The sequence below is a fragment of the Nicotiana tomentosiformis genome, chromosome 8 (assembly GCF_000390325.3).
Source record: "Nicotiana tomentosiformis chromosome 8, ASM39032v3, whole genome shotgun sequence".
Lineage (NCBI taxonomy): Eukaryota > Viridiplantae > Streptophyta > Magnoliopsida > Solanales > Solanaceae > Nicotiana > Nicotiana tomentosiformis.
The window spans coordinates 16,452,675-16,479,287 of record NC_090819.1 but is presented as its reverse complement, the minus strand read 5'-3'; the positions used below and the strand labels follow the sequence as shown (position 1 = coordinate 16,479,287).

At 34.6% G+C, this 26,613-nt stretch overlaps 2 protein-coding genes and 1 non-coding gene across 3 annotated transcripts; 1 reads left to right on the top strand and 2 right to left on the bottom strand.

The window, feature by feature from the left end:
* Nucleotides 1-378: 378 nt before the first annotated feature.
* LOC117281766 (U4 spliceosomal RNA) lies at nucleotides 379-530 on the bottom strand. The gene has a single exon (XR_004512397.1). It is a non-coding gene; the product is annotated as a U4 spliceosomal RNA (small nuclear RNA).
* Nucleotides 531-3,768: 3,238 nt separating this feature from the next.
* LOC104117466 ((3S,6E)-nerolidol synthase 1) lies at nucleotides 3,769-9,704 on the top strand. Its single transcript, XM_009628526.3, has 7 exons — nucleotides 3,769-3,989; nucleotides 4,245-4,506; nucleotides 4,959-5,337; nucleotides 5,956-6,174; nucleotides 6,790-6,928; nucleotides 8,118-8,369; nucleotides 9,332-9,704. The coding sequence occupies exons 1-7, from the start codon at nucleotides 3,813-3,815 to the stop codon at nucleotides 9,608-9,610; spliced, it is 1,707 nt and encodes a 568-aa protein (XP_009626821.1). The 5' UTR covers nucleotides 3,769-3,812; the 3' UTR covers nucleotides 9,611-9,704.
* Nucleotides 9,642-21,288, bottom strand: LOC104117467 (FLUCTUATING-LIGHT-ACCLIMATION protein 1, chloroplastic-like). The gene is made up of 6 exons (XM_009628527.4): nucleotides 20,658-21,288; nucleotides 18,560-18,662; nucleotides 12,785-12,840; nucleotides 10,614-10,778; nucleotides 10,043-10,156; nucleotides 9,642-9,956 (listed from the first exon to the last, which is right to left on the bottom strand). Exons 1-6 carry the CDS (start codon nucleotides 21,111-21,113, stop codon nucleotides 9,864-9,866), a joined length of 987 nt encoding a protein of 328 aa, XP_009626822.1. The 5' UTR covers nucleotides 21,114-21,288; the 3' UTR covers nucleotides 9,642-9,863.
* Nucleotides 21,289-26,613: the final 5,325 nt, after the last annotated feature.

Genomic DNA, 26,613 nt, shown 5'->3' with positions numbered 1-26,613 from the left:
ACGTAATTACTACATTTATGTATTTAAATACTTTTAACTTTGTCTTTGCTAATATTTATCTTGCGTAGAATAATATAATACATAAATAAATGCATGTGTGAGTTAATACTGGCCAGCCTAAGTTACATTAATTATGTAGTGTTTTTCTCAATCCAACCAAACATTATATACTAGAACACTATATTATATGTGAGTTAAAATAAATTCGGTTACAAACGTACACATGAACCATAAGCAGAACTAGCCTAATAGGTACGGGTTTAGCTAAACACAATAAGAATTGAAGTTGAAAATATATTAAATACATATAAATATTTAATTACGAAATTAGTAACTAAGAGATACGATGAAATTGAAGTATTAGACTAAGAATTGTAGGGCTTTACCCCAAAAGGAAGCCCTTTCAAAAATTCTCAATGGCCAGAGAAAAACCCAGGCCAAAGAGGGGGTTTGGAAATAGTTTTCAACCAGCAATAGACGCGCCTCGGTTAGAACCTCACAAGCTGCGTCATTGCCCCAAGCGCAAAGATGATTTAGACCTGTTTTCAACATTCGGTTTTATATTAAAACTTCAGTTGCCTGTCTTGAATGGTAGCCGATGTGGGAATTTTCGGCAACTTTAATTATAGTATTTTTATTTTACCTTTAAGGAGAAAACTAAAAGGATAATTTTGATAATTCAACTTATATGTCAAATCTATTTTTAATTTTTAAACTCCGTACTACACATAAAATGAGATGCAAAGAAGAAAAATATTGCGTGAGTATCTTGAGCTAGAATAATAAAACTTTAATCATAGTCAAAATAAACTTTTCATGTGGCTTAATGTGTCTCATACGAAGGTTAAAAAAGTTCTAATATAATCTCTTTTACTTTTTTTCCGCTGCATTAATTTTATTACTGAGCTCCTGTAAAAAAGACCATATAACTAAAATGTAATCCTCTTTTAATTTTTATTATTGTTGTTGTTGTTATTATTATTATTATTATTATATTATTATTATTATTATTATTATTATTATCCTCTTTTATTTTATTTTTTTCCTTTACATTCAGTTACAACTCTATCAACTATAATAGAGCAAATACTACTATCTAACTAGCTATAGACGTTAGGCAACAATAGCCTCTCCTGGCTTTAGATTTAATTTTGCGATTCTGTGGTTCAAATTGTGTCTTTTAGTAACCAATTAGCTATATATCTATAGTAGGGATAATTCTTAATATTAGCTAAGCTTGTCACATTTATGATTTTCGAAGATTCTCAGAGTTTCTTAAGATAATAGCGCACAAAATGAATCTTTTGATTCAAAAGATCATGTATAATCACTTCCATACTTATGATTGTTATTTATTTTAGACGACTAAGAAAATAACTATCATGTGTTACTAAAAATATTCTCCCATAATAATATATTAATTGATTAAATGTTTGTCAGTTTGTTCAATTTTTATTAAATATATGTTCACTAATCAAAACTTTATTTATAACTTTAACAAAGTAATATTGAAATAATATTTATATAATAAAAATATCCGAGAAACTCGAAAAAACTGATAAAACCAAACCAATTTAAACCGATATAGTACTTGGTTTGGTTTGATTTTTGATAAAAAATGAACTAACCCGATCCATGTACACTCATAGTTTCTTATTGTTGAAGGGGGAAAAGGTCAAATTTACTTATTGACTTCAAATTTTTATTTATTTATCCGCCGTTCAAATTTTCGAATAAATTTATCCTAGTTGTAGCCATTGGATCACATATACCCCTCCCTCTAACGAAGCAATGGTCCCACAGTAAATACATAGTCAAATTTGATCCTTTTCTATTTTTAAAATTTTCAACTAAGTTATACTTGTACTTTCAATTTTCTTATTGTTTGACTTTTTTATTTATTTATGAATATCTCCCGGTCTTTTTATAATAAATTTCAAGCACTGCATTTCATTTGGTCCTTTTCCATTGTTTAGATCTCTTTTATTCTTAAATTTCGTCTAATTAAATGATACTACCAAACAGATTGAAGATTATCATATAAGATTTGTGGTTATCGCTAGCTTAATAAAGTGTGATGTGATTTGACCATCTCGCATACAATTATTCTGAGGAGAAAAGCTTAAAATGGGCCCCTAAGTGCTAAAACGTTGTAAACATGTTTCCACCGCTTTTCTTCCACATTTGCTTTCCAGTATACTTTCTTGGTTTTAAGAAAATAACAACCTCATATATAGATAATTCAATACACAAAATATTTTGCATTCCGCCGAGATTCGAGGAAGGACTGCACCCCAAGAAGTGTAATGTTGACAGTTTACCTTAATATAAGTATTAGTGACGGCTTTCATGACTCGAACTCGTGACCTATAGATCCTACAACAAGTACTATCAAATACAACCCTTTAATTAATATGTACTCCCTTCGTTCAATTTATGTGAATATAACTTTTTTAGTAGTATAAAAAAGAATAATTTCTTTCTAAATTCAAACATAGTTTGTGTATTAATTTTAAACTTTCTAATTTATTATTGATGAGAAACTTTTATAAATACACAAATATTATGTCATATTTAAGATCATAAATTTTAAATTTATTTATTTATTTCTTAAACTCCATATCTAATCATATAAATAAAATAAAAAAAAGAGCGTCAAAAAGTCATAGAAAAAATATAGTTTGACGCTGCAGATAACGATGATGCTATTAAAATATAACAAAAAGAAATAATGATAAGATATGAAATAATCGTTAACGGATATACAAAAGTTAATATTCTGCTTTATGCTTTTGCCTGATTTCGCTGCGAGAAGACTTGCTAGATGATGATTTTGTATACCTTTGTGTCACTCAAAAGGTATTGGTGACATCTTCAAGTAAATCTGTCCACTGACCCAATGTAAGAAGCCCTATTTATATATGGACATATTGTGGTTTTTTTATATATAAAATTTTAATTAAGCATATGTCCTCTCGAGTCGATGGTCTTTCGAAAATAACTTTTCAGTCTCTCCAAGATATGAGGATAAGGTCTGCATACATATTATCATTTTTAGACCTTGCTTACGGGATATCACTAAATTTATTATTGTTGTTGTAATTGGTCATATGGACAGTAATAAAAATCCGAAAGGCATATCAGAAAAGGTCCGGGCTTTTTCATCACTAACTTCAGCTGCCCAATAGCTCTTAATTTCTACGTGGACCGAGTTTTGAGAAGTCATCATCGTGATTGTCACTGATTTGGCTTGAGATGCGTATGTCTGAAAGTTCAAATAAAATGTCTGAAATTTACTTGCATAACTAATATGCCAAATTTTATATAAATTTTGTAACTTCGTACCTGAATTTTCTTAACTTCAATTGTATGTGTCTGAAGTTGATTCGCTAAACTCATTAAATTTATAAATTTCGGATATGCCTTAAATAAAGACCCCAAATCTAGGAAAAAAGACACAGTATAACTGCTTTCAAAATAATAATCGAAATATATATATTTTTTGCATATATATATTCTGTATGTTATATACAAAAATTATACGAATTTTATATTTTTTTTTGACTACCGAATGTTAATAATTTTTTTTTTTGCGCGGGCTAAAAGCGAAAAAAAGTATCCAAATCTATGCATTTTCCCAATGTAATCCAAATTGATCCTTAAGGAAACTTATCAAAATATAGAAAAATAAGCATTCGAAAAGACCCGGAAAACACCACAAAGTACCCATACCACTATAAATAGAGGGGGCAGTTTGCTGTTTATTCTTCAAGTTAATACCTCAAACTATCTACAGCAAAATAATCTTTTACATGGCAATGAGTAGAGCACTCTCCCCTTCTTATCTTTGTATGCACATAAGCAGCAGTTGCCCAAATGGAAGCAGCAAATTTATTCAGGTTTCATGTGGAAGCTCTAACAAACGGGCCGTTCAAGAAGATCTTCTCCGAACAACTTCCCATCGTCCTACTCCTACGAACTTCAATCAAGTAAAGCTTTCATTTCTTTTTATACTATCATCGTGTCACATAAAAAGATAACTACAGAACTGTTCATGATTAGTGCGATAATAATATTAGTAACCTCAAAAATAAGGCCGATAACATAGATTGATAATGTATATTTTCTTTACACTGTTAGTGTATATATATATATATATTAATTACTATTTTTTTTGTTTTTTTCTCTCTCTGTCTATACTCTTTCCTGTTGTTTTTTTTAATACTAAGAAATACTTATTGCAGGATGGATTTCACAGGAAATTTGCACTAGTGGAGGATGTTAAGCATGAACTAAAGACAAATGTAAATCATAATCGGTTGGATAATCTTGTCTTAATCGACGCCCTTCAACGTATGGGAATTGATTATCATTTTCAAGAAGAAATTGAATCAGTTTTAGAGGAAGAGTACGTTCAAAGTGCTTGTTTTCTCAAGTATCAAACCCATTTTGAGGTTTCTCTTTGTTTTCGGCTCTTGAGACAACAAGGTTATTATGTGCCAGCAGGTTAGTTGATTTTTCAGTGAAAGTCCAAGAAAAGTTTATACTATATGCGTATTTTAACTTATTATTAACAAGTAATATCTTATTTTTCAGCTTACTAATTTCACTTATTGTTTTATAAGGAGGTTACTTATTTTGACATATCTTTTAAGAAAATCATTGAATAGCATTAATCGCAAGGATTATTTGACTAGTTCCTTTTATTTCTCTCCAAACCTCATATAAATTATATATCAATTATTGGAGAAAAATAATTAATTCCGCCTTTGCTTTATAAAGCATCACTTAGCTAGCTTGAACCAAATTGATTTTGCTAAAATGATGCTTATTTTGACCCGAATAAAATATCTTTAAGATGACCTGATAGTGTAAAAATACTTTAATATTGTTATTGTAGAGAAGTTAAATTCATTGAAATATCCATCTAACCTAAGAATCTTCTATTGCGTGAGCAGATGTATTTAAAAAATTCAAGAACAAATATGATGGGACTTTTGGATTGAACCTGAGCCAAGACATAAGTGGATTGATAGGTCTATATGAAGCAGCACAACTTGGTGTAGAAGGTGAACATATACTAGATGAAGTTGCAAATTTCAGTGGGCAGAAACTGAATGCATATCTTGAACATAATGACTGTGTTCAAGCTAGAATTATTAATGACACATTGAAGTATCCCTATCACAAGAGTTTAGCAAGTTACAAGGCAAAAAATTTCATCACTAACTTTAGAGGAGTTAATGGATGGGGAAGAAGCACCTTACAAGAATTGGCAAATATTGACTTCTCCATAGCCCGAGAGATTCATCAACATGAAATGTCTCAAGTTTCCAGGTAACTTAAATTGAGTTTAACAGTGAAATTAATAACCTAAAAAATAAGATAGTTTACCTATATACTACGTGTTAATTAGAAAATATTGGTAATGTAAAAAATTTTTACGGTGGTATCAGTACTGTATATAAGTTAAATCTCGAATAACTTAAGTATATATAATGATATATAGTACAAAGGATTTTTACACATGTTAGTGTTTTAACATGTCGTTCGGTAACTTATCTTATTTTTCTGGACTACTAATCCTACTTTTTATAAACAGTTACCAATAATTATTTATCGGGTGACTCGACAATTTAAAAATTCTTCAACACTATTATATACGGTGGCGAAATCATGAATTTCATTTAGGGTGTTCAAACTTGAAATAAGCAAAAAAAAATCTCCGATAAAGGGTGTTTAATATTTGTTATATACCATTAAAATCTAATATTTTACCTATATATACAGCGTAATTTTTCGACGAAGGGTGGTCAGTTGACCACCCTTAGGGCTCGCCCCTGATTATATATGTTGAGAAGTAAAACTTTATATGATGCATGTATGGATATAATCAAATAAAGTTAATTAATTTATTGATGAAGTGGAGAATAATTAAGCAACTTCTAAATATAGGTGGTGGAGAAGTCTTGGTTTAGTTGAAGACTTGAAGCTTTTGAGAGACCAACCATTAAAATGGTATGCTTGGCCAATGGCACTCTTTGCAGATCCAAGAATGTCACTGCAAAGGATTGAGCTTGCAAAATGCATCTCTTTCATTTATGTTATAGATGACATCTTCGATGTTTATGGGACAGTTGAAGAATTAACCCTCTTCACAGAAGCCGTTAATAGGTAATTTCTTGAAGATTTTTTTTTTGTGAGTTTAAGTTGTATTGTCAGTATAATATTTTTTTGATATCCCACCTGTTATTCGGTACTCGCATTGGGATCCGTCTAATCCAGATTTATGCTTTGAACGGAGGTAGATCTAGGATTTCTAGAACATGGATGCACTACTAAAAAAGCGAGAAAAAAGATATAAACTAAGTGGGAATCGATCCATATTCCTTTGGATAAATAACCCAGCATTCAATCAGGTGCACCATTCAACATTTTTGGGGCATGGAGGCTAATAGATAATATTAGATTAATTTTATGAAATATATACATAAAATATCTAGTTTGATGGAAAGATCACGGGTTCATGTACACATAAAACGGCCTAAATCTGCCCCGACCTGGCCGTGAAGTACCACTTTGGGGGTGATAAATCATTGTCTACCAAAGACGATTTTATATCCAGGGCTCGAATTCGAGACCTCTGATTAATGATGTAAGATTACTTATCACTCCATCATAACCTTTGATGATGTAGCGGTGTAAAATCACCGATACTATAACAATATATATAACTTAAATCCCAATTTCTCTTAGTGGTCAATACATTTTAAAGGCTATAAATTGCAGGTGGGAATTGGATGCCATGGTGGACTTACCAGAATACATGAGAACACCTTATAGGGCACTTTATGATACCATTAATGGTATTGGCTACAACATCTACAAAATATATGGATGGAATCCCACTGAAAACCTGCGGAAAACGGTATGTATTTACTCCCAACGTTTACTTTTACTTGACACGTTTTGACTTTTCACGCCCCTTAAAAAATAATAAATGAAGTGCATAATTTACCAAGATATTATCCATATTAATTGATACATATTTTATTGGATTTGAGAAAATAATTTGAAATGAGTAATAAATACTATGGGTATAACAAAAAAAAAATTATCTTCTCTTAATATGCGTAAAATAACAAGTAAAAATAAAATTTTATTTTTAATATATATATACCAAGTAAAAGTGAACGGATGTACATGCTTTTTCGCATTGAATAGAATTGCTCTTGGATTTTTTGTCCCAACTATTACATCAATCTAGTCAAGTGATATTTGTTACTTTTACACACGGGTGTTTGATTGAACACTGTGTTTAAAAAGGAAAAAATACTTTTTACATTTATCAAAAGTATCCTTTGAATGGGACCAAATTAAATACGGTAAAGGGACAAATTTACTCGTGTACTATCAGAAAAGGTCCAATATACTTTTCGTTATACTTTGTGTCTAAATATACCCATGTCGTAATACTATTGGTTTAAATATACCTCTTTTCTATTAAGTTTGTCCAAGGTCAACATCCAATCCTACGTGGCGCTGATATTTGATGAGGTGGATGCTACATGGCATACCACCTCAATGCCCCTAATCCCCATATATTAAAGACTAAAATTTGAAATATAATATTTTTTTATGGTAGCGGTAATAGTGGCAATAGTGGTGGAGGGGAAGGACATTTTAGTGGTGGAAAATCAAATAAAAGGGAGGGGTAAAATGGCTTAGGGGCGCTGAAGTGGCAAGCCATGTGACATTCACCTCATCAAATATCAGTGTCACGTAGGATTGGATGTCCACCTTGGACAAACTTAACAGAAAGGGATATATTTGAACCAATAGTATTACGGCAGGAATATATTTGGACCCAAAGTATAACGAATGATATATTTAAATCTTTTCTCATAGTACAGGGGTCTATTTGGTCTTTTGCCGAATTAAATATGTCATTATATTTTTATGATTCTACGAACATGTCTTTAAGGATAACATGAGAATTTTAAAGTTAAAAAGTTTCTAAATATATAAATATATCATATAGGAATGTAGGTTTAGCATGTAGGAACTCAAGTGAAGAATGACAATACACATATGTGATACATCGTTTATCATTTCAGTGGGGAAATCTATGCAATGCATTTCTAAAGGAAGCAAAATGGTTTGCCGATGGAGTCATACCAGCAGCAGATGAGTACCTAAAAAATGGGCTTGTTAGTTCAGGAGTGCATGTGCTCTCAGTTCATATGTTCTATCTCTTAGGTTTTGGTGTAACCAATAATGAAAGCTCTATTAATTTGGAAGATACATCAGCCATGGCGTCTTCTGGGGCTATGATTCTTCGTCTTTGGGATGATCTTGGAAGCGCAAAGGTAACAAAAAAAAATATCATGTTAGTTTATTATTTCTTTAGCTACCGCGATATAGAGGTCACATGCGAAGCCAAATTTAAAGTTTATAAGTTCTGAATTTTCTCGTCTTAGTAACTAGATTCATAATTAAATATATATACATATTTATTAAATTTTTAATACAAATATAGTGTTTAAACAAAAATAATTGGATTCGACCGAACCCGCATCTAATAGGCTAGCTCCTCCTCTGCCGCGAAATTATCTACAAGTTGAAATCTATCGGTAATCCATCACTAATCTACTTTAACGACAAGTTTTAGTATTTCCTTTGTTTCATTGTATATGACACACTTTCCTTTTAAGTGTACCCAAAAATGATATATTTCTGTATTTAGAAATATTTTAACTTTAAATTTAATATTTTATCCTTAATGATATGATTTATTGTGACTGAAATATCTGTGGCATATTTTAGACCACAAATCAAAGATTCTTGTGGCATGAACTAATTAATTTCTTCGCTTTGATTTGATTCCTCCATAAAGCTAGCTCCTCCTCCTTTAGAATAGGCTCTTCCTTGGTTGCCATCGATCGGACTGGCTGGTTGGCCTCTAGCTAGTGACTAGCCCATCTATGGAGCTAGGATACAACACCACGTTAAGACTCTTTGGAAAGTGAAATACCGGTGTTCGTCCGTGTAAGAATTGAATAAGGAATTCCTCTTCTAATTCGTCCCAGAATGAGCGTTATGGCAAAGAACAAGAACAAAACTAAAAAAGAAATTTGTCCAACAGTAACAAAAGGCGCCCCCACGGGTTCCGTCCATCATGCAGCAGAGCAGTGTTCATCTTTCTTAAACTCCATAACCACTCGCAGTACACTATCACATTATAAATTGGGACGGACGGAGTAAATATTCTGTAGCTAAACTAATTCTTCACTGTTTGTTCTTTTTGGAATAATATAAACAATGCGTGCAGGATGAGAATCAAGAAGGGAATGATGGCTCATACATAGAATGTTATATGAAGGGACAAAAAATTGCTTCCTTTGAATTGGCGAGAAATCATGTGTTTAAGCTAATAGAAGATGAATGGAAGCAGCTTAACAAGGAACATCTGCGTCTGAGTCGATCTTTAGGATCATTCACAAAAGCTTTACTTAATTTTGCAAGAATGGTCCCTCTTATGTACAATTATGATGACAAGCACTCCCTCCCTATCCTTCAGGAATACATCAAGTCTATGTTGCATGTGTAGATAATTAGTGTATGCATCTGTTCCAGATCAATGAGCAGTTGCAAAACTTTCATATATATAACAACTTAAACATAGTAGATTAGTGATTGTGAAATTCTAAAGGCCCAACAAGTTCCGTGCTATGAACTTTAAAAGTCTCACCCATAAAGTTTAAATGAGAAATCTGTCTCTAGCTATCTATATACATGGAGATAACAAATGGAAGCCTTTACATAACTTTTAGAAAGTAAAAGATCATGAAATCCCAATTTTCTTACAGAGGCCGCAGCAGTGGGTAATCCTCAAGATATTGTTGTTCTGATAATGTGTCGTTTTCGTTCTGAGGAGTCCATAAAACCTCAACTGCCTGAAATAAGTAAATGTATATCACAAATGAAAAACTAGAAGTAGCAGAAAAGTTGTTGCATTTTTATGACCATTTATTTTGCTTACCAGTGTTGTTTTGGAAAGAATAGACGCAAGATTTTGCAAGGCTTCTTTCAAGTCTCCCCTTCCATTAACAGTAGGCAATTTATAAACACCTTCAGCAGCTACCAAGATTGTAACCTGAAATTGCAAATATGCAGAAAAGAATGATCAACAAATCTCTTTGTGAGAAAATAAAGATCTCTAGGGAGATCTTTAGGGAGCCTTGGCATAACTAGTAAAATTTTTGCCATGTGACCAGGAGATCACGGGTTCGAGTCGTGGATACAGGCTCTTACAGAAATACAGGGTAAGACTGCGTATAATAAACCCTTGTAGTTCGGCCCTTCCCCGGATCCCGCGCATAACGAAAGCTTAGTGCTCCGGGCTGTCCTTTTTATAAGAAAAAATGTAATGGCCACAAAAGCAATTGACCCAAACATAAACCTATAGTCCTAATACCAACAACAGCATTAAGATAATAGCTCCCAACATTTAGAAAAGCTTTTATAATGGAACTAAAGAAGCCCCATTCCCGTTTTAGACCAGAGAAACCTACAAAATCAAAATGGAAAAGGCTATACAAGGTTATTCTTACCACCATGTATTCATTGCTAAATCCATCTCCCCTTTGGCTCATGGACTTTTTCCTTTTAATATTGTTGACATTCACAAGTGTCTCTTCGTCAAATTTGCCACGTTCCTCAACGGAAAGTCGACTGAATCGACTCTCACCTTCCTCCATGCTCCTTTTGACATCAACCTGCATGGGAGACGCAAAAAATATACTCAGTAGAATGCCAATGTTTGAAAGAACTCCCCAATATGCATTGGTGTGAAAATTCAATAATGAGAAGGATCTTCTAGCCCAGTTGAGGATACAAAAATCGGCAAAGGTTAAAATGTAGAAATCACATTATAGCAGAGATTAACCAAATAATGAGAAGAAAAGTCAAGCCTCAAGACAGCAAAACATGATTATAATATCAACAAAGAAGGAGCGGAAGTTTATGCTAGCTTTGTTCCATCCTAACTGCTTTGGTCATTATAAATTTTTGCCTAGTTCTTCTCAGACAACTGGTGCTGCAGGGTACAACAGTTGTAGAATTAATCTATAAAGGTACTTGATAAATGCCTATGCTTGAACCAGAACCTATACAGTTCAACATATGTATAGTCCGGAAGCCAAAGGAATGATTCATACTGCAGTTGCATTTGCAGATTTGGCGTAAAGGGAAACTACGTCACTAAGGTATTAAGACTTCTATCTAGCATGGCTTATCTGTAGGTAAACTATAGCAGCATATAAAGGGTGGCAGCCCGGTGTACAAGGCATCCCGCGTTCACGCAAAGTTCGGAGAAGGGTCGTATCCCAAGAGGTGTGATGTAGACAGCCTACCCTAATGCAAGCCTTAGTAGCCGTTTCCACGGCTCGAACCCGTGACCTATAGGTCACACGGAGACAACTTTACCGTTGCTCCAAGGCTCCCCTTCTAAACTATAACAGCATATATGCACTAAAAATGAGAAGTCTTGGGCACTATAAAAGCTGTTTCATGTATGGGTTTGGATTCTTTTTCACTAGTTAATTATGCAACAAAAGCAAGACTTTGAAACTAGAAACTGGAAGCGTTAATTAGCAGCTCTTTCACAATATCATAAATTCCCCCCGACCTTGGGTTGGACTACTGAGATTATCTATCCAAAAACTTACAGAGTAAAGCACTGTGTTCTCCCTAACCAACTAAAGCATACTTCTAAGGCATTTGTTTATTACTTATTAGTTCATCAAATCATTTCCCATTTCACAAGAAAGTATTTATTCATCAGCGCTGACTTCATTCCCTCCCTTCCCTTGAATATTTCAAAATGGCTTTGGTATTTGACAGGGAAACCAACTCCGAACCTCCTTGGCTGGTCGTCAATTTGTTTTGGACCTGAAGAGCCCAACCTTAGCAGAGAGACAGTCTAGCATTCTACAGATATTGTTGAAACCATCTACAAGAGCAAGAACTAATTTTGGAGCAACCAGCCCGACAAAGTTGGTCAGTTTTTGGGTGAATGCCCCCCAAAATAACAATATTAATGGTGACAAGTAACAGATATATTACTTTAGCTGATAAGAAATGCTTCTTAATATCCAATACTCATCAGGAGAACACATCTGAAAATTAGTTATTGTAATATTAAGTCAATAAGTCCCATAAAATGTCAGTGCTCATCTCAAGAATCGAGAGGGTGCACAAAGTCTCAGTTCTTTATCAAAATCTGAGCTCCGACAATACAGGGCCATATATTACGGGTTTATTGGACTTGGTAGCACAAAGCAGAATACATGAACCATAATTATACGAGTCGAGCCTATAACAGTTTTTCCATACATTCATTACATTTAATATTTGGTGTATGAATTAAGACCTATGATTTGACCCTTGCACTCAGAAGTCAGAACCCATTCATCTGAACGTTTTCTAGATGGAGAGAGAATAGAAATGAAAAAAGCAAACTGAATTCAATCAGAGGTCCAAACCTTCACTCTAAAACCAGTCTTACGGATTTTAGCTGATTTAAAAAGTAACATTATCATATATTCTGATTCAATCAAATAAGGAGCAAAAATGGGAAAAGAAGAGAACTAATGCTATTGCAAATTTTGGATCATGATCCTGGCAAAACAGGATAAAAGTTCATTGTTTTGCCACTATGGCCGTTTAAAACCACATAATCACACATCAGAAAGCACATAAATGAAGTATTTCTTTCACTCACAGATGAATAAGCTGAGATGCAATAATCAGGGTGTCGAAGCAAAGCTAATGTTGTCTCTGCAGCAAGGAAAACATCAGCTTATGTAAGAAATAAATAATACCATGGGACATCAATTGAAAAATCTAGCCAATTTTTAGTCTTTAAATTAGAAGGCATAAGCCATTTCAACAAGAAAAAGGATTGAAGCCAAAAATCTCAACTCAGTCCTATAGGGGAAGAAAAGTAAGTGGCTTTTTTTTAATTAATAAGAAACTTTTAGATAAAATGTTGTTACTGCGAAGCTCCTGTTGCGGAAGCCGAATATATAGAGAGTGATTAAATCACAACTACTATATTTAAAGGTAGCTAATAAATAGTAAGTGAGACAATAATAAAAAGAACACCAGAAGTTTACGATTACAGTGTTTTGGATAGCGTGCGGCGACAAATAGTGACGAAGGCCCACTTCACTGAGGCGAGAGGCGCGCAGCAAAGCGCTCGCCTTTTTGATGTGAAGCGACAATTTATACGAAAACATAAAATATTATATACATATAACTAAAAACTCAATAACAATAATATATTAATAAATATATCATTCAAAAATTAAAGACTCAATAGATAGTCATTTCGTTTATTACTATCGGATGACGCCATTTCAACGCTGTTTTATAGAAAAAAAATTATCAAGTCAATATGCAATTAATTCTACTCTATAAGTATAAGACTATAATTCTATAATTGAAAAAACAGAGCAAACAAAACAGAGCAAAAAAAAAAAAGGCTACTGCCTCTGGAAAAACAGCAAAGAAAGAAGAAGAAAAACAAACAAAAAAAAAAGGCTACTGCCTCGGGAAAACAGCAAAGAAAGAAGAAGAAAAAAGAAGAAACTAACAGCAAAGAAAGAAGAAGAAAAACAGAGCAAAAAAAAAAGGCTACTGCCTTTGGAAATCAGCAAAGAAAGAAGAAGAAAAATAAAGAAAGAAAGAAGAAAGAGCTGGTCATTGAATGATTGAAGAAAGAAGAAAGAAGAAGAAAAAGAAAAAAGAAGAAGAAGTCGCTGCTGAAATAGAAGAAGAAGAAGAAGAAAGTAGAAGAAAAAAGGAGGAGAAGAAGAAAAGAAAAGAAAGCAACATACCTGCTGATGATGGCGGATGATGGAAGAAGAAGAAGAAGATCGAAGGTCGCTGAAGGAGAAGAAGAAGGTCGCTGCTCGTCGCTGAAGGAGAAAAGTGAAACGCAAGCCCTAATTTTGTCTTTTAATATTAATGCTGCCTTTTCTTCCGTTTTATTCAAAAAGCGACGCCTCGCAGCGCCTCTCTCCTCGCAACGCCTCTCGCTACACAGGCAGAGGCGCTCGCCTTTTCTTTCTCGCAACGCAACAGACCAAAATAGCGATGTTGTCTCGCCTCGCGTCGCTACACGCTCTAAGCAACCCTTGAAGCCAAATTCCCTCTTTTACAGCCTCCGTAATTGCCATGTACTCTGCCTCAGTAGTAGACAAAGCGAACGTTGACGGCAAAGTAGACTTCCAACTAACCGGTGCATTTGCAAAAGTGAAAACATAACCAATAGTTGATCTACGCTTGTCCAAATCACCCGCATAATCTGAGTCACAATATCCAACCAAATACTGACTATCTTCCTGCTCAAAAATCAATCCAACATCTACAGCATTACGAATATACCGTAGAATCCATTTCACAGCTTGTCAATGCTCCTTTCGTGAATCATGCATATACCTGCTTACATCTCCGATAGCATGTGAAATATCAAGTCTTGTGCAAACCATTGCATACATCAAGCTACCAACGACATTCGCATATGGTACTCTTGACATATACTCTCGTTCCACTTCATTTTTCGGCGACATAGCAGCACTAAGCTTAAAGTAAGGAGAAAGCGGAGTGCTAACCGACCTCGTGTTCTCATTCATGCCAAATCGATATATTACTCTTTTCAAGTATTCTTTCTGAGATAGATAGAGTTTCTTTGAATGTCTAGCTCTTTTTATCTCCATGCCAAGAATTTTCTTCGCCTCACCCAAATCCTTTATCTCAAACTCTTTTCTTAGTTGAATCTTCAACTTTTCAATTTCCTCCTGACTTTTGGAAGCTATCAACATATCATCAACATATAGGAGAAGATATATGAAGGATCCGTCTTCAAGCTTGCGCAAATACACACAATGATTGTATTTGCTTCTTCTGTACTTCTGCAGCAACATAAACTTGTCAAATCGTTTGTATCATTGTCTAGAAGATTGTTTCAATCCGTACAACGATTTTTCAAGTTTGCACACAATATTTTCCTTTTCAGCAACTTTGAATCCTTCTGGCTGAGTCATATAGATTTTCTCTTCCAAGTCTCCATGTAAAAATGCAGTTTTTACATCTAACTGAACTAGTTCCAAATTCAACTGCGCTACCAAAGCCAACAAAACTCTAATGGAGGAGTGTTTTACGACTGGAGAAAACACCTCGTTGTAATCAATTCCCTCCTTTTGAGTGTACCCTTTGGCCACCAATCTTGCTTTGTAGCGAACATCTTCTTGGTTAGGAAATCCTTCTTTCTTTGCAAATACCCATTTGCACCCAATTACTTCCTTGCCCTTCGGGGGATTGGCCAATTTCCATGTACGATTCTGATGAAGGGACTGCATTTCTTCATTCATGGCAATCCTCCACTTATCTTCTTCTGAGCTTTGGACTGCGTCTTTATAAGTGATAGGAACACCATCAGCTACAATTGAGGCTGCACAAGCCACCGACCCTATGAGACGAACAAGTTTATTTATTGTTCTTTTTGGCTTGTTGGTTGCTATTGATTCAAGTTGTTGTTGAGGTTCCTGAATTGGAATCTCCCTCTCTGCTAACTCTTCTTCGAGGGGGAAATCTTCTATTGCTTCCTCGTTTTCTCCGTGTTGGAAAAATTAATTTTTCCTCAAACTTCATCTGCTTTGAAGCACCATAAGTTTGTTTGACATCTTCAACTGTCACCTTATATGTTATGGAAGATTCATCAAAGGTAACATCTCTGCTGAATATAATTTTTCTCGTCTTTGGACACTATAATCGTTATCCTTTGACTCCAGAAGTAATCTCCATAAATATAGCTTTCTTTGCTCTCGGATCCAATTTTGACTCTTTCACATGATAGTATGCAATTGAGCCAAACACATGCAAAAAATTATAATCTTCAGGAGGTTTTCCATACCATTTTTCAAATGGTGTCTTGCCATCAATAGCGGAAGATGGTACACGATTAATGAGGTGGCATGCATATGTTATTGCCTCAGCCCAAAAAATTTTGCCCAAGCCAGCATTGGACAACATACACCGAACCTTCTCCAGCAAAATTCGGTTCATACGTTCTGCCACTCCATTCTGTTGTGGTATATTTCTGACGGTGAAATGTCTCAAAATGCCATCATCTTCACAAATCTTATTGTAAAGATAATTTGTATTCTCCACCGTTATCTGTGCGAAGACAGTTTATCTTTCTGCCTGTTTGAGTCTCTATCATCGCCTTCTATTTGAGAAAAATTCCCAAGCACCTCATCTTTGGTTTTCATAGTATACACCCACTCTCTTGGAAAAGTCATCAATAAAGATTACAAAATAGTGTTTCCCACCTAATGAAGGTGTTTTGGAAGCACCCCAAACATCAGAGTGAACATAATCCAAAATACCTTTAGTATTATGGATAGTTGTTCCAAATTTAACCCTTGTTTGTTTCCTCTTGACACAATGCTCACAAAACTCCAAATTGCAAGTCTTTACTCCTTTTAACAATCCTTGATCTTATAAAATTTTCAAGGATTTTCCCCCAGCATGTCCCAAGCGCATGTGCCATAGCTTGGTTGCTTCTGCCTCCTTGTCATCACTGGATGTCACTGTTGTTGTCCCAATAATTGTACTACCGTGATAGTGGTACATGTTATTATTTCTCCGAATTCCCTTCATTACCACTAGTGCACCGGAGCATATTCTCATTATCCCATTTTCTACAATGAGTTTGAACTCCTTTGACTCTAGGGCTCCTACAGAAATGAGATTTTTCTTCAATTTCGGTACGTATCGAACATTTGTTAATGTTCTGATCAATCCATCATGATTTCTTAATCGGATTGAACCAATACCATATGCGACAAGAGGATTGTTATTTGCGGTGTGAATAACTCCACATTCTCCTTTTTGAAAATCAACGAACCAATCCCGGTTGGGACACATATGATAGCTACAAGCTGAATCCATCAACCAAATGTCACATGGTTTGAATGGCTCAGTTGTAACTAGTGAGAAATCAGAGTCATCACAATCAGCTACATTTGAATCTATGACAACCTTCCCATTGTTAGGTTAGGCCTTTTTTTCAACTTTGGACAGTCTTTCTTCCGGTGCCCCTTTTCTCGGCAAAAGGAGCATTCATCTTTGCTGGGTCTGGATCTTGACTTCGATCTTCCTTTCTTCGTTCTCATCTAGTTTTGAGAACGACCTTTCACGACCAGTGCTTCTCTTTCTCCACTCTTTTGCTTTTCTCTCTTTCTTTGTTCATAGTTGTACAAGGCAGAACAAACTTCTTTGAGAGATACTTCATCATTCCCATGAAGTAGAGTAGTTTCAAGATGCTCGTACTCATCGGGAAGTGAACTTAATAAAATTAAGAACATATCTCCATCACTAAAAGTCACGTCCATATTCTGCAAATCTGTCGCCTACTTATTAAAGCTGGTGATATGATCATTCATTGTAGTACCAGGAACATATGTGAAGCGTAGCCGTCTTTTTTTCATGTAAAATTTATTTTGATTTTTTTCTTCAAGAATTTATCCTCCAATACATTCCACAATTTACTTGCAAAAGTTTCTTTTGTGTATGGATATTTTTGTTCTCTTGCGAGGTAAGATCGAATGATACCACAAGCAACGCGGTTGATAATCTTCCAATCTTCTTCTCCGATATTGTCTGGTTTCTTTTTTTCTATTGCAATATCTAGCCCTTGTTGAAAAAGGACATCAAGAACCTCAATTTGCCACATCCCAAAATGTCCTGACCCGTCAATAATTTCAATTGCAAATTTCGCATTTGACATAATTCTTGTCATAAGCGAAGTTGCCAACGACGTATTACTGACACTCGATGTGGACTCTTCATTTTTTTTGTCTCCTATTTTTGCTACAGATACTATTTATTTGCTGACACTACATAACACCAAAGTAATTCTTTTCTGATGTGGAAGTTCAGACTATGCTGCAACCACAGAGCATACTCAGATAGAACTTTAGCTCTGATACCAATTGTTGCGGAAACCGAATATATAGAGAGTGATTAAATCACAACTACTATATTTAAAGGTAGTTAATAAATAGTAAGTGAGACAATAATAATAAAAAGAACACCAGAAGTTTACGAGATTCGGCAAAATTTGATTTTTGCATAGTCCTCAGACACAATCAACTCAAACTTTATTTCACTCCAAAAATACAAGTGAAATACTATAAGAGAGAAAGAAGATTCAAATGCCTTAGGAGATAAGAAGGCAAGTGAGAGATGTTTACAAATGAAAAAAATCCTTGCTATTTATAGAAGGGAAATGGCTTTAATAATGTCATGCATGACATCACATTAAGTGTGATCATGCAATGTAAATGCATGAAAAAATGCATCTACCAATTTCCTCCTAAAAGGAGGCTTCCAAATGTTCACACTAGTTCACATTAATCTTGTCAAATTCAGCAGCTCATATATTTGCACACATACTGTAGTTTAAATGATTTGCACAAACTATCTTTACCTGTCAACAAACAGCTTAAACCCTGTTTTGTGGATGTATCTGCCACATCTGCAATCTCGTTGAGTTCCTTTTGAAGTGATATATCCGAGTCCAACAACCCAACCTTTAGGGAAAAAGAGTAAAAGCAGTGAAACAGTAGTAAAGAAATTGTAAGCATAACACAAATGCAAGGCAAACAAAATTTCAGAAAATGGAACTAAACAAGAGCTCAACATACTGAATAGTAGTACTTCATCTTGTTACAAGAACCTATAGATACCTAGGTCATCATAAGCAATATCTGAGGAAAAGTCAATTGAGAGGAGGGTACTCAAAAGACTTGATTCAATTGAGAGTAGCAACTGGAAGTGAAGATGATGGTCCGATTGCTTCACGATCAATGTCAGAATGCACAATTTCAAGGAATCAGTGATCACTTATGTAAAGCTTGATATTTAATGTGTTAACAGCAGTCATGACTGGAAGGAAGATGGTTCATTCAAGATTTTATAATTTTCAGCAACTGATTCATTCAAGATTTTATAATTTTCAGCAACTGGTAAAGTTGCTGCCATGTGACCAGGAAATCACGGATTCGAGTCGTTGAAACAGCTTGTTGCACAAATGCAGGGTAAGGCTGCGTACAATAGGCCCTTGTGGTCCGGCCCTTCCGCGAACCCTGCGCATAGCGGGAGCTTAGTGCACCGGGCTGCCCTTCATCATATATGAGCACAAACTAGTTGACCATCATCAGTACAATTTATTAGACTATAAAAATCATAGTAGAATCATCCCTCTAGTTTTTGTAGCAGAGAATAACTTTTAGATTAGCATCCACTTACCAATTGAAATGGAGGAAAAATATCAAAAACTATAAGGGGGTTTGAAACTAGAGGACTTCTGGTCAACAGATGCAGCAAACAAGCAAATTCAGGAATATGTCAGAGAATTTTGGTGAAGCAGCTATCTTGCACAAAGCATTATAAGATGATGCAAATATTTATATTGAACTCCACATTTTGCACTTTAGAACCGATTATCCATAGTTGAAATAACAATTTCAAGGAACCAGCCGTCCATGCAAATGTTATCAAGAATTAGGTGCACCAAAATCTTGTCCAAGCAGTGATGATACATTCCACAACCCTGTGGATTTACTTTATGCTATCTGAAACTGATATCTGGGAGCAGGGGACAAAAGGCACACGACAATGTTAATGACAGGGTATCAACACATGTCGAAATCTTCAAATATGGTAAACATGGGCGTCCTAGCAACAAATACAGATCTACTTTCTTTACTTCATTGGCTATAACATTATATCATTATAACAATACCAATAACCTTCCCAATGTAGGGCTCCTCTATGTATCACTAATCCCAAATTTCTCCATAGGACTCTAGAGTAACCCTATGCTCAAAACAACTTGACCATCCATATTTAACTTCTTTGGTGAACAAAGTCATTGCACTAACAAGTAACTGACCAATCACCCAAATTTCAAGAGCTAAAACTTCTAACCACCAAACTTGGCAAGAATTATTAATTATTAACCTCACTAAACCTATAACCAACCTAAGCGAAACAAATCTTAAAGTAACCTATGTACAATAAGGGCAGGTTTGGTAAGAAGTATTGGACAAAACAATCATGGTATAAAATATATGCATTGCTTATCCAATGTTTGGTAGCAATTTTCAATTTCTGCGCAGTTAATTATAATAAGTTTTATGCCAATTCTAGCATTAACTGCATTCTTCATAAGGATCTCCTCAAACCCTTTTCCAAGCCCTTATACAATTTTAAACCAAACATAAGTTTAAGTTAAACACTTTATATCACACTTTTAATACCAAAGAACCAAATGACCGATAAAAATTATACCTGCATTACAATCCATGCATTACTAATCCCTATGTATTAATCTTCGTGTTATACAACCCATGCTTAACTTTTATTTAAACCAAAAGAACCCTAATTGTTATATCGACAATTTTACATTTAATTTCTAGTCTTTGACAATAACCACTATATTAATCACAAAGACAATAGTGCCTTTATGTATCAGTTGATTATAATCACGACGACAATAGTGCATTTATGTATCAGTTGATTACCTGCAGCATGAGAACACTTGTTTTGTTCTTAGTCCGATCGGCCTCATAAATAAACACTCCAAAACAGATCATAGCCGCAAATAAGGCCGCAATACCAACAATATACTCATCGCGTGTCCAAGAATGGGAAGGAATAGACGACGAAGAGGCATGAATATCATTACGATGAATACAACAGGGTTGTTGTCTTCTCATTGAGTAGTAGTCAATTTCTGCGTAATCTACTAGCGCAGGGCGGCGAGGGGTACTGTAAGATGTAATCTTACTATTTGAAGAAGAAGAAGAACTCGGCGAAGAGAATGCTTTGCCACCCATCCTACCACCAGAAGCAGCCATTGCTGAATTCGAATCATGTATTAACAATACCCACAAAACTACAGCCGCTAAAGCGGGCTGCTGCAAAATTTTGAGCGATTTCATGACAGTTTTGACGAGAATTTCAAATTGAAGAAGCATATGACGGGCAAGTTGGAGGGTCTTTTGTAGAGGTTTAAGGCTGTAGGGTTTTGGTAATGGAGAAGACGACGGGCATATTGGGTTTGGACTTTAGAGTATACTTCGAATTGAAGTTTGATTCCTGCCATTTTTACCAGGGTCCACCGCCACATCCTTCCCGCGTCCACCCGCCCCCAAGCAAAATTTTCGTTTTATGTTTTCTTTCAACTAGTATTTGTATCTGGGCGGAAAATACTTTGTACTATCTTGACACTTGACTTGTTCTTATGAATAATATTTTTTTTTGTCCTAAAGTTGATAAGTGATTTTTTATTACGCTGTTAATTGACTTAATATGATGTCATTGTCTTTCCTTTTATTATATATATATATATATACACCTCATTTAATATAACATAAATTTTTTATTTCGTCCAAAATATATGAATTTTATTATTTTGTAAAAAATGTATCAATATTTTGATTATTTACTTTCTACATTATATGGATTAAGATTAGATTTTTCTTCTATTTTGTTTTCAAAATAAAGTTTTGATATTTACATATTTTACATCGTCCAAAATATATGTTCTTTTATTATTTATGTAAATGTATCAATATTTTTAGAATACATTTTCTACATTATATGGAAAAAGCAATTAAAATTTTCTTGTATCTTATTTTCAATTTTTTTTTTTTAACTATGTTGCTTGTAATTATTTCAAATTCAAATTAAAAAAGAGTAACTAATATTATTATTATTATTATGATTATGATTATGATGATTATTATTATTATTATTACTATTATTATTATTATTATTTAATTCTCTTTATATATATTAATTGGTATTATTATTATATTATATATGAATTGGTATTTTTTTTATTTTTTATTTTTTATAGATAATTATAAGATATCTATATTTATTAATTCAAGTAGTGTAACCAATTAAGTTAAAATTTAAAATTAAAAAAATAAATTAGTTAGAAAGGTAGTTTATTTTGTCTTAACATTGCCACTTGGCTTTTTGTGGTTATGCCACTTGTCTTAATATAGTGCTTTTGCTTCTCCTATTCATTATTATGTTATGTTATTATTATATTATTATATTATTTAATTCTCTTTATTATTATTATTATTATTATTATTATTATATATATATATATATATATATATATATATATATATATATATATATATATATATATATATATATTAATTGGGTTATTATTTATTTTTCATATATATTATATATTAATTGGTATTGTTTTTATTTTTCATTTTTTATAGATAATTATAAGATATCTATATTTATTAATTCAAGTAGTGTAACCAATTAAGTCAAAATTAAAAATTAAAAAAATAAATTAGTTAGAAAGGTAGTTTATTTTGTCTTAACATTGCCACTTGGCTTTTTGTGGTTATACCACTTGTCTTAATATAGTGCTTTTGCTTCTCCTATTCTATATAGATTATAAATTATAATATTATTATTACTGTTATATTATTATTATTATTATTATTTAATTTTCTTTATATATATATATATATATATATATATATATATATATATATATATATATATATATATATTAATTGGTATTATTATTATTATATTATTATTTACTTCTCATATATATTATATATGAATTGGTATTTTTTTATTTTTTATTTTTTATATATAATTATAATATATCTATATTTATTAATTCAAGTAGTGTAACCAATTAAGTCAAAATTTAAAATTAAAAATAAAATTAGTTAGAAAGGTAGTTTATTTTGTCTTAACATTGCCACTTGGCTTTTTGTGGTTATACCACTTGTCTTAATATAGTGCTTTTGCTTCTCATATTCTATATAGATTATAATATATAATCGGGATCTGGCAGATGCATAGAGTCAGGAAGAGAACAGTGATTATGATAACAATGTCGATGAGTCCGGAGATGACACACCCTTCCCCGATGAGGGTGGTGATGAGGAGGAAGAGAATGATGGACCTGATTAGACGAGGGAGCATGCTCCACCCCCGTTAGACCAAGAGTGTACGAGTCCCAAGTGTCATTTCATTCAAGCGAGATTCCCTACCTTGATCATTTGCCAAGTATACCGGATGTTGATGCCCTCACAAGGGATACTGACAAAATTCGGACAACAATATGGGATGAGTCTAGACCAACGATGCTGGCAAAGGGCATGCTTTTTCATGATAAAACGTGCCTAAGCAGGGCAGAGAAAATGTACGCGCAAAAGAGTATCGTGAGATGACGGTATGGGAGTCAACTCCGGATGTATACAAGGTTGTTTACCGTAGATGGTTTACAGGTTGTCATTGGATGTTGCGTGCGAGCAAGAAGAAAACATGTATGTGGAAAGTGGGTAAATACATTGGCACCCACACTTGTGAAATGGACAGATTCAGTGGGAATCACTTCAACTTGGATGTTGACTTGATTTCTCTTGTCCTGATTCCACACATTGAAGTGTCCATAAGGTACAAGATCAAAGAGTGCATTAAATCCCTCCACCAGGAATATGGTTGTACCATTACTAAAATAAAGGCATTTCTCGGGCGCAAACGTGCGTTTGAAATTGTTTATGGTAACTGGGATAAGTCATTTGTAGCTCCCTTCCGTTCATGGCCGCATTTCAATCGTGCGCAAACGTGCATTTCTCGGTAGCTCTACCCAAGTACATATTATCAAAAATAGTATTGGATTAAAAAACCAAACTTATTACGTTGACTTTCGAATTTCAATCTAAAATTATTAGAAAACTACACTGCCGGAGGAGGAAGATGTTTAATAATTATGTGAATATATATATATATAATTAGTCCTAGTCCCGTATGTAATACGATAGCGCGGGTAAATACTACGTTATGTGTGTTGTCTTATCGACCTGAAAAGTTGCCCGCCTGCAAAATTTGTATTGTACCCGAAAGAATCTTTAACACACGAAGCATAACGTAACGTAGTATTTACCCGGAAGAATCTTTAATCGTGGTATTAAACCGCGCCATGCTTCGTGTGTTAAAGATTATTTCGGGTACAATACAGCTTTTGCAGCTTTTGCTGCCCGCCTGCAAAAGATGTGAATATATACATATACATATAATTAGTCCTAGTCACGTATGTAATAGGATAGCACGGGTAAATACTACGTTATGTGTGTCGTCTTGTCGACATGAAAAGCTGCCCGCCTTCAAAAGCTGTATTATACTCGAAAGAATCTTTAACACACGAAGCATAGCGCGGTTTAATACTACGTTATGTGTGTTTGTCTTGTCGACCTAAAAAGATGCCCGCCTGTAAAAGTTGTATTGTACTCGAAAGAATCTTTAACACGCGAAGCATAGCGCGGTTAAATACTACGTTATGTGTGTTGTCTTGTCGACCTGAAAAGCTGCCCGCCTGCAAAAGATGGAATCTTTAACACGCAAAGTATAGCGCTGTTAAATACTACATTATGTGTGTTGCCTTGCCTATAAATAACTAGCGCATTTTAATTATTATCTGCGCTTAACCAAAATAAATAGCAAAACTTTCCATAAAAGCAGGGTATTTTTGTTTTGCATTAACAAATGTCAGGACGCAATTATAAACCAATGTGCTATTGTGGAAAACGTTGTATGGTGAAGGATTGTTGTTCTGATAGTCATGTTGGGCGCAGATACTGGATGTGTGTAAACAGGTTTGGAGGCAATGACGAAAATTATTGTAATTTTGAGGTATGGCTTGATGACCCATTAAGCAGGAATACTACAAACGATCTTTGCAGTATATTTGGGATATAAACTGTGAATACTAACGTCGTGAGTCTGAAATGAAACGAGAAATTGCGGCATTGCAGGAGAAACTAAAAGAGGCGGAAGAAGAAAAAAATAGGCTGGAAAAGAAATTAAAGTGGTTGGAGCAGAGAATACTAGGTGGTAGTGACTAAGCAATGACATGTATGTGTTGAATACAGTATTTTATCTTTATGCTTTCCGTGTCATGTATTTTCATTAGTTGTACTGAATTTAAATTATGTTAAGTTGCTGTGTTTATGTTGTAGTATTAAAATAACTAAGAACCGAGAAAATAAAAGCATAATGCGCATATAATGTAAACAATAAAAATTGTTGCTATTATTTGCATAAAATAATATTTACATAAAATACAAAACAAAATCAATGCGTCCCACAACCTGTGTGCTTCAATGCAGTCGCTGGACTGAGGCGCATCCCATCCCGCCCGGCTACGCTATCAGGATCATCCTCATCATGTCGCCTCTTTATTGCAGGATGCGCTGCAACATGATCGTCAGTAGTACTGGCAGGATCAGTAGAAGGGGTCGTCGGTCTAGCAGTAACCTACGAAAGAATAAGTTAGCTCAGTATATGAAAATATATATTAGTAATGTGCATGTTAAGTCACAAAAATTTAAATTGTCTTACCATGGTTTCGTCGGGCTCTTGAATATAATCATCCGTCGTAGCCAAGTCATCATCGCACAAAGTAGCCTCCGTGACGGGCGAGGATGAAGCCTTAATAAGAAAAACATAAAGATATTTATGGCTAATCAATGAGATAAAAATAAATTTAAATTTAATAGTTATACAAACATACATGCGCCTGTGAAAGATCCCCAACACCCCTCGACGAGGAGCCATAACTCAGCCGGCGCCCACTATCCACATGTCATCCAGATGAACTATTAAGTAGCAACAGAAAACATGAGTATACGCAACATATGTGAAGCCATGCCAAGTAAACTTAGGTATACATTTACCTGTGCGCCCTCCAACAAATCCAACAAATCCCTGCACAAGGGGAGATTATGTCGAGCATCGTACTCTCGTCCATATCCCTGCCGGAGAACCCACCTCCTAGCTAGAGGGAGAAACAGAGGTGGTACACCCGGAGATAATAGTGGTAGAGGTGGCTGCAACTGCATGAACCGCTCCCAGGCCCAAACCTAACATACAAAGTGGACGTAAAATTTAAGATATATTTTTACTGGGTATGTTATAATGAATAGAGTATTCGAATATGTTTTCACCTGTAGCTGCGGCAAAAATCTAGCAACGTCACGCTGGGTGCCCAAGGTCGCAACACCCCAGCTGTACTGGGGTAAATCATCTAGCCGCTCAACATGATGAAGAAATCTCAAGCTGACTAGGTTCCCCGAAGTGTTCGGGAACAAGACCCCTCCAAACATAAGGAGCAACAACAACCTCGTGTACCGGTGAATATGCAGCTCCGGTGTATCGCCTGTGATGTCAGGGTGCAATACCTCCAAATGGTCTCAGATAGTCGTCAACTGTAGACGACTGGCCCCAGCCAGTGCAGTCTCCTCCTGTGGCCGAAAACCAGTGAGTTGTTGCAGCATGTCTAGGTACTGCCCACCTGTCAGCACTCTCATGGCCTGCAGCAGAGCAACAGGGTGTCCATCAACGGGCAGGCCGTATATAACCTCCACGTCCTGTAGTGTGATGGTGGCCTCGCCAATGGGCAAGTGGAATGTGTGCGTCTCC

What these genes read in the sequence shown, in the direction of transcription:
- LOC104117466 (XM_009628526.3), top strand. Translation starts at nt 3,813, where the DNA reads ATGGCAATGAGTAGAGCACTCTCCCCTTCTTATCTTTGTATGCACATA. An exon ending in CTCCTACGAACTTCAATCAA is followed by an intron (nt 3,990 to 4,244) that starts GTAAAGCTTTCA and finishes TACTTATTGCAG; the next exon opens with GATGGATTTCACAGGAAATT. An exon ending in CTGAAAACCTGCGGAAAACG is followed by an intron (nt 6,929 to 8,117) that starts GTATGTATTTAC and finishes TTATCATTTCAG; the next exon opens with TGGGGAAATCTATGCAATGC.
- LOC104117467 (XM_009628527.4), bottom strand. Translation starts at nt 21,113, where the DNA reads ATGCTTCTTCAATTTGAAATTCTCGTCAAAACTGTCATGAAATCGCTC. An exon ending in TTTAAGCTGTTTGTTGACAG is followed by an intron (nt 12,841 to 18,559) that starts GTAAAGATAGTT and finishes TCCTTGCTGCAG; the next exon opens with AGACAACATTAGCTTTGCTT. An exon ending in TTAGCAATGAATACATGGTG is followed by an intron (nt 10,157 to 10,613) that starts GTAAGAATAACC and finishes TTGCAATTTCAG; the next exon opens with GTTACAATCTTGGTAGCTGC.